This window comes from Mizuhopecten yessoensis, unplaced genomic scaffold, assembly GCF_002113885.1.
Source record: "Mizuhopecten yessoensis strain PY_sf001 unplaced genomic scaffold, ASM211388v2 hete_36190810, whole genome shotgun sequence".
Lineage (NCBI taxonomy): Eukaryota > Metazoa > Mollusca > Bivalvia > Pectinida > Pectinidae > Mizuhopecten > Mizuhopecten yessoensis.
This window is the reverse complement of record NW_018485884.1, coordinates 1-8,803: the sequence shown is the minus strand read 5'-3', so window position 1 is coordinate 8,803 and position 8,803 is coordinate 1. Positions and strand designations below refer to the sequence as shown.

Genomic DNA, 8,803 nt, shown 5'->3' with positions numbered 1-8,803 from the left:
GTTTTAGTAGTAGTAGTAGTAGTAGTAGTAGTAGTAGTAGTAGTATGTTGAATAGAAGGTAAACCACCACGAGTATGTTTATTGTACTGAAAGCCATCCACGTTATAAGAATGTGAACGAACCAAGAGTATGTATACTATACTATTTACCAATAACGTTTATGTTCACTATATTGTATACCAACAACATGTATGTTTACTATACTATTGACCAATAACGTTTATGTTTACTATATTGTATACCAATAACATGTATGTTTACTATACTATTTACCAATAACGTTTATGTTTACTATATTGTATACCAATAACATGAATGTTTACTATACTATTTAACAACAACGGGTATGTGTACTATACTGTATCGAACCACGAACATATTTGCTATGCTTTTAACTAGTTATCGGGTTGGGTTGTTATCTTGTTATTATCTTGTTAGATTGATTTGCTAGCAAAACATAACCATTCTTATGTTTATGTACAAAAGATGCATAAAACAGCTACTAAATCTACACTCGTTTAGTTAGTAGCAGGAAGAGGGAAATTGTCATAAATGCAGAAAAAAAGAAATACCGTTCGTACTAGTCAATATCATAACGATATGCACCTTAAATTATCACATGTGAAAATATCATATTTCGTATTTCTTCACTGCAGTGAAGGTCTGTTTTTTAAAATAATTTGCTATAAATGGAATAAATTTGTTTATTTGTTTAGTTTTTAACATAATCGACATGTGTTGGAAAGTTTTATAAAAAGGAAAAAGGAATAAGAATCCTTAGTTTCATAACAGCAGAAACACTTTTTGTCTCTTAATACAACATCTTTTTTTTTATCATACCCGCGACGTGAATATGATCAAACTGCTTTTTTTCCACCAAACAGTAAAAAACTTATGAACCCTCAACACTCTGGCTCATTTTATTAAAATGCAATCACCTATCGGTCGGAATCAAATTAAACTGTGATGACAAATTCATAAAAATAATAATAGCAAACGTTTTACCATATTCTGCAGTCTGATGTACCTCAGCAACATTTCTTTCTTGAAGATATGTATACATTGAGGACGCCACGTTGGAGTTTTCATCAAATATCCACAAGTTGTTGCTAGCTGTCATTGAAGCTTTATACAGTGCTTGTAGTTCGCGTTGTAGAGAAGCACGTCGGAAACGATCCCATTTCGCCATTTTTGTCTGATTTCCGTCGACATCTGTAATAAGACAATATTGATGGTTAATATCCCAATAATGACATGTTTATGGAGTATTGGTCGCAAAGAAAAACCAGTTAAAAGCTTTTGCATATAACATACTCATACAGAAAAAGATATTTATATAGTTGTTCAAACAAAAATTAAATGTACTTAGCATTTATCTTAAATATAAAAATACTTCCATCTTTCCCAAAAGTGACGATTTTGTGGGGATTGAATAAACTGGAATTTACTTTATTAGTGGTCATAACAGATTCACACTGTTTAGACGGGAACAAAAACCTTAAATGTGCATTATTCATTTGATATTTCCATGTGTTATGTGATTTCTGAGACAGCGATCTGTCTTTCGATTTTTGCAAACACTCATCAACTCTGAGTTATACATATATATATAAAACGACATTTAATTTTCTGGCAAAAATATCCAGCGACCTATAACAGAAATCTTCGATAAACATAAAGAAAGGCATAATATAATGAACTCAGAGCAGGACATATAAGAATGAATTAAAAAACGAACAATATATGAAAATGTTTATTACTAAGTGTATGTATACAAGAACCTTAATTAAGTTTACAAAACCACTCACCATGCTTTTTCTTCCTGTTTTCGAATTTTCCATCCATTTTGGTGAGTAAAATGATGTCTTTACCAACCTATAAATTAAATTGAAGTTTGAAGTGACTAAATAATGAGTACATGACATTAACAGTTCTATGTTGCAATGTAAGTCATTTTTCGTAGACTGTATATATTACCAACTTTTACAGGTGTACTTGTTTGTGTCTTACGTTATTCATATTCACCTTTGAATCCGCAAAAAAATTGTATAAAAGAACGTCATCAAATCTGAGACCTGATGCTTCTTCAAGTGTCAAAATCAGGCTGTTTTTCATCTTTGGTGGTATGTTGTTGCGGGAATGTTCATCTCTCACCAGGATAACCTGATTTGCGCCTAATTTCAAACCTGTCGACCTATACACGGTCAGAAAGTCCAACAGATCTATTTCATTGTGTGAATTCAGCAAAACAGGTCTAGGTCCTGGAAACAAAGATGTTTTATCCTCAACAGCATCCAACGGGTATGAAGATGTGTCTTTCATCAGATGCATGATGCAGTTTGCAAATGAACTAATTCCTTCACTGGGACCAAACTCGTTTGGCAGGTATTTGATTAAAGGTTGTATTGCGACCAGGGATCGATGAGTTCCGTTGAAATGCAAAAGTTTCACCACGCCATCCGATATTGACACATGATGCTCTTTTTGTGTCCCAGACAAGAACACTGTGTTTGGTTCGGAACTAAAGCTAAGAAGAAGGCTGATTTCTGCTGAGTTGAAGTCCTGTACATCATCTGCAAATATATGCTGGAAGACGAATGGAACTGATGGTTCGGTCTGTATCCTTGTCATTATAGAATGAAGCAGGTCAGTAACATCGAAGTAACCCTTCTGAGTTTTCAAATTGTCATATCGTTTGAACATGTCATAGATATGAGACAAATCCTCTTTGGAGTATACAGTCCTAAGTCTTGCTTTACCAACATATTGCTCCTTTGTTAGTATTCCAGATCTTTGAGATATTGCTTCGATCGATCCTGCAATATGGTTCAGTATTTCAATCCAGACGAAAGACAAATCATATTTTCCATCAAACGCCTTTCCAAGCTTAGGCCATACCTCGTCTCGGAAGACCTCGTAAGTGACTTGCCGAAGCAGTTTGCCTTTCACGGGAACCGATGGGTGCCCAAGTTCTAGGGTGTCAAGGACGTTGACCCAGGAATTCATATCAGCTTTGTTCCCCTCGAAGAATTTTGGTTCCCCTAATGACGAATCCAAAATGAAGAGAAATTGTTGCATTGTGAGAAACAATGGACATATGTCATTAGAAGCATTTTGAAAGCTCTCTGGTAGTTCTTGTTCCTTTCGGTTGATGTTTTTAGGAGAAGGGTCACTTCCACAGCAGAGGCCCAAAAAAATTTCTTTTGCCTGTATAATTAGAAAAATAAAATGAAGACTTATAATTTAACTTTTATATTACTAGAATATTTATCGATTTTCTTGCTGTAAAAGCAGTAGCAATGATTAAAAAAGTAACATATTAAAAACGAAACAGATAGCTTTAGAGATAATATGTTATAGTTAATTCAACTACATCTGTACATGTCATATCTTGCATTACTATATTGATTATGGATTGAACAAAGTTATGAGTACCTCTTTTGCTTTCCATCTATCTTTGGTGATGAATATAGGACGGAGAATGTTATTTTCTCCTATATCGGCCTCAGCAAATTTGGTATCTGTTTCTGTTGATTGGCACAGGTATGTATCATTTTCATCTGAGCCATTGAAGTCTACAATGTTAACGCCGGGAGGAAATTAATCAATCGCAATATGGTACATTTATTTCGAGAAGAAAAGTTATCATTACAAAAGATTAAAAATAAAAAATAAGATGACTTCGACGGAGTGCAAAAATGAAATATGAATAATATATAGAGAGAGTAAAGTTTATTGATTTTCACCAAACCTATGACCAGTAATTCCTCACCTGCGCTTTCATCAATCGCATTTGGTCCTGAACCAGCTGTTGATGTTTTTCGGTTTGCTAACCATATTTGCAGTAGCCTGTACATACAGCACGTTGTTTTCCCGGAGCCGTTCTCTCCGAGCAAAAACACGGGCAAATCTGACTGCAGATCCACAATATCACGTTCTGGATAAGACAACCGGAACGGGAAGGTTACGTTTGATAGGTTACTCTGTATAAAACACCTGATCATCTCCGGGGAGATCAAATAGAATTTCTGTATGCCATTTTGCCTTCGCAGATATTTCGGAACAGATATGACATTGGACACATCTTGTGATTCCGATACGGTAAAAATGCTTGGAATATATGCTCTTTGTGAGAGTTTTGTCACTTGACCTGTCAAATGTGTCTGTTGCAGACATCTGTTATGCCTTTGACTTATCTCTTTCAAACGTTTGGTGCATTTTTCCATTTCTTCCGAACCTCTCACTATGTCCCATATCCTGATAACTTCCGAATATATAACTTTAGGATGTTTTGTTCCTAAGTCACGTCTCATCTCTGTTTCATCTGAATTATTAAGTCTATGAGAATATACTCTTGCTGTTCCCCATATGATGTAAACCTCAGGTAATATTTTTGCCTTAAAGATGTTTTCATTCGAAGGTGAATTCCGATAATGACACTTTTCTCCGCTTGCAAGCTGTTTTAGAATCCTAAGTGCTCTCCTTTTTATGTCTAGTGGCATCTGGTCGGAACACATCGTCTTCCAGAATTCCTCTGTACATTCTAGTTCTAAAACTCCGTTTGTACAGTCGTACATCTGAAAATAAAATAAAAGGTGTATTTTAAAAGAAGAGACTTTTTGTTTTGCCTTTAACTGTATATTAATATTTAGTTTTGACTTATCGTTTATTTGTTAAAGGATATTGTTTCTGAATGCTTAGTGGCCTTACATTTTATAACTAAGATACAAATACATACCTCTGTGTTAGATGAGTCCTCACCGAAGTCCTTGTTTTTTTCTGTGGCGTCGTCTTCCTTTTCAGCCTCTCGGTAGAATATGCTTGGTGGATTCTGTATATCAGAAATCAGATGTTTAATCTCAAGACACAAATCCCTTCGCTTTGATATCGGACGTTTCCTATTGAATGTTTGGTCGTACCGCTTATCCAATGCGATTTTTTCTTCTGTTTCTCCGTAATGAGACTGTTTGGTTGGGGCGCATCCATATGATTTACTCTTTCCGTTTGCATCAGTGGTAGATGTGAGTTCTCCAACTGTAGTACTGGAAATATCATTGCAAATATTTTCATTTTCATTTATATGCTCGGAATCAGTACTGTCCTCCTCGGTGTGATCGTGCTTTGACATCATCTGAAAATTTCGCAACTCCGTTCTCTTCGAGACGTGTGTTTGAAGAAAATAAGGCCTTTCCTTCGAAACCATCAACTCAGGACCATTTTGGAGTGAAGTCATTTGATTTTCTCCTGCAAATTGTTCAAAAATTAAATTGAAATGTACTGATCTGTTTAAGGTGATGTGATTAACATGCTGAATGAAAATATGACATATTCTTGTCAAATAATTGATGCAATAGTGCAAATTAACAAAACCGCGCCTGTCACTTCTCGCGTTCATGCGTCCAGAGATCGACAGAGTAAATCATGGAAACCTAATTTGATATTTTCACAACATCACGACAACAGCGAAAACATGTGTTCCGTAAGAAAAGACTACCGTTTATCATCCATCTTATTGCGTTCTTTCAAAACCATTACAGCTTATCAGACATCAATGTTTAATACATGTCAAAATGCCCTCACACATTGCGGGCAATGACAACCGGAACAAGTGTTGACCAATATATTACGTAACTAACCTAATCTACAAATACTTTACAGACACGTTCGTCTCTACTGTCTTGAACAGTTAGTGAAATTCTTTGATTTTTAAGGGAACATATTTCGTTCAACTTGTTTGGGAGTCGTTTTTGTGACTTCTGGTATTGTATGATATTGAGTGGAAATTACACCTTTATATGAATAAATTACTTACTTGCTCGCACAGGTGAATCCAATGTGACTTGTATTTGATCTGTACCTTGTTCAGGCAATGTGAGCATTTTATCTTCGTCCATATTATATGATAAACAGGATTCTGATGTTTCAGATGTTTTCTCCTAAGTACGAATACACGAATTATTCATTTTAGAAAATAAACAAAATAAAAAACTATCATCAATGTTTTATTGCATAATAGAAAAGACAGTTTACTTACAGCTGGACAACACTGTTCATGCTTGTTGTCCTGATATGATGAAGTATCTTCAAACACTTTCTGTTCTTTAGTTTCCTTAGTACTTGATCTTTGGGTTTGCTTGCACTTCCCTGGTTTCTTGGCGACCGGTTTGGTTTTTGTTTCAACAGGTGCCAGTTGAAAGAACTGCGACCTATGTTGTGGTGTTGTGTTAGTTTCACATTCGTTATACGACGATTTGCCCGTGATTGGGTAAACCTGTTGTTGGGGGAGGCCATTTTTTAAATCCAAGTTGACAGTTTCAACTTGGTCAAAAGGATGTCTGCAGCCGTTATCATTGGATACCATATCCTCTAACGGAATAGCGCAAGTGTTGCCACATTGAAACTTCTCACTCAAACTTTCTTCCTGTAAAACATCTTGTTGTTTTGTTAGGCTATCTTGTGAAAATTTGGACATGATATCCTTGTGAGACACGCCGTAACCTATCTCACTACCACTTGATTTTGTCTCGGCTTTCTTTTGTGCTTGAGAATTGTCATCGTCATGAACCTTTATTAGGACAGGCGACGAATTGTCATCTGGGGCTATATGTTTTAGCAAAATGTCCTTGTTCAATAAGGATTGAACATCGATGTTTTCGTCATTTGCATCTTTTTCCTTTAAAACTTCAGGAGACTTCTTGGATAACTTATGTGATTGTGTTACGCTTTCTTGTGAAGATTTTACCATGGTGTCATTACGAGTCACGTCTTGTCCTAGCTCACTACAATTTGATTCGTTCTCTGCTTTATTTTCTGTTTCGGGATTGTCATTGAACTTTGGTGCAACTTGAATCTCATCGTGATCTCTGTAATCATTTTTCTGAACGGAAGTTATCCCGACACTGACGTTATCATTGTTATATGGGGCTATAGATCCGAACAAGCTTGCTTGCACGTGTATTGAAGCAGTGTATTTTATACCGTCATTGTCTTTGTCAGTGCCAGCATATTGCAACGCTGCACATGCAGCTCTGTCCCTCAAAACATCAGAAGACTGCAATTGTTTTTTGCTGTATTGTGAAGACTGGATTGTGGATTTGTTAAGAGAAACTTCGACTTCCATGTCGCTACCACATGATTTGTTGTGTTCAAGCGAACCAAACGACGAATTGTCATCTCCAACATCATCGGAAACGTGATAAGTCTTTACAACATTTACGTGTACATTTTCAGAATTGATATCAACTTGAGAAACTTCACATGTGTTAGACGCTTTTTCTGTGATTGAGATAACCTGTTGCTCTGGGAGACCATTTTGTAAATCAATCTTAATGGTTTCTAGGTTGAATTCAATCAGTTTTGGCTTGTCTGGTACAGATTCAACTGGTAAACATCTATTTGTAATTTGGACGTCTGTATTGAAATTCCTTGAAGATTCTCCGTCGATACCTTGTGATACCGAAATCTGTGGTTCTCGAACAGGCATCTCTTCTTCTTCAGTAACAGGGACTGGTTGTCGTTGATTGTTTGTGGTCTCATATTGAAAGGAATTTTCTTCTGCAATGGTTTCCAAAGATTGACCACTGTCATTATATTTGTGGGCGTCCTGTATTCGGGAGGATAGATTGCAATTTTGAGCAAGACCAACAGTCATCATTTTCTGCAGCAACAAATCTGTAGTGTTCTCTACCGTGTTGTTGTCCGGTGCGTCGTCTTCCTTCGAATGTGTTTTTGGTGTCGCATCAAATGTTCTTTCTATTGTCTGCTTTTCTTGTACTTGAATATGTTTATCCTGTGTACTTTCTTGGAATTCCTCAGTATCGTCTTCTCTTCTCACATTATCAACATTGTCGTATATCTTATCCACTGCCTGCTTCATCTTCTTTGCCATCAATCCTGCGATAAATTAAATCAATATAACATAAATTTAAACAAAGGAACACAATATAATTGTAAGTTGAAAATTATTAAAGAAATACTCGAATATTTTACATTTGAGAACCATCTTTAAAGTCAATTTGCAACTTACCGGAACAAATTAAATTATATTCATGGTGACTTTGAAGACAATCTTCTTCATTTCCTGAAAGGTATGAACCTGCAGTTTTCCCCTCAATATTTCTCGCTGTTTCATCGACTCCAGCTTCAACAAGTAGCGTCATGACATCTAGGCGTACGAGTGCGGAACATTTCTGACACTGTGCTGCCATGTGTAGGGCAGAATTGCCAAGGCAATCTAACAAGCCCCTGAGTTCTCCAGGATGTACAACATTTCCCAATACGTACTCCAAAAGGCTCAGCACGCCTATAATTATTAAGAAAGAAAAAAAAATGTTTTCAGAAACCTTTGGTTTCCTTGATAGTTTCGTGTATATACTCGAACAAATTGGTTCATATTTATGAATGCCGAAAAGAATTAACAAAAGGTTCATCTCTACCTTACCATCATAACATTATCTTGCAAAACCAATTATTTGCATATATCTTGTGTAACTAATATATGTTAAATAAATCCGTTCCAGGAACCTTTTAAAATAATTTCTGATATTAAAATCATATAGTAATGGTTACAACACATGTTTAAACTATTAGAGCATAGAAAACATAGTCACATTGAATAAAATTTCAGCAGAAATTTGTCCGTGTGTTTTGTTTTTGTTCATATTCCAAAGGAGTAAGTGTAAATTGAAGTGCACGTGTACCTGCTGCTAGGGACATCCTGACCACACCATGGATGTACGTGTCACCGGCCTGTGACGTAATTGTGTTATGATCGCTGCCATAGCGAAGGAAGCACGTGACAAGG

At 36.0% G+C, this 8,803-nt stretch overlaps 1 protein-coding gene across 1 annotated transcript; it reads right to left on the bottom strand.

Annotated features, from left to right (window-relative positions):
• Positions 1-1,005: 1,005 nt before the first annotated feature.
• On the bottom strand, positions 1,006-8,766 carry LOC110445000 (the record flags this gene model as incomplete). The annotated part of the gene is made up of 10 exons (XM_021489359.1): positions 8,700-8,766; positions 8,027-8,302; positions 6,035-7,893; positions 5,813-5,936; positions 4,739-5,244; positions 3,773-4,577; positions 3,436-3,575; positions 2,026-3,207; positions 1,809-1,875; positions 1,006-1,212 (listed from the first exon to the last, which is right to left on the bottom strand). Coding segments are annotated over exons 1-10 (5,182 nt in total), but the record flags the coding sequence as incomplete, so codon positions are not given.
• Between the last annotated feature and the right edge of the window lie 37 nt (positions 8,767-8,803).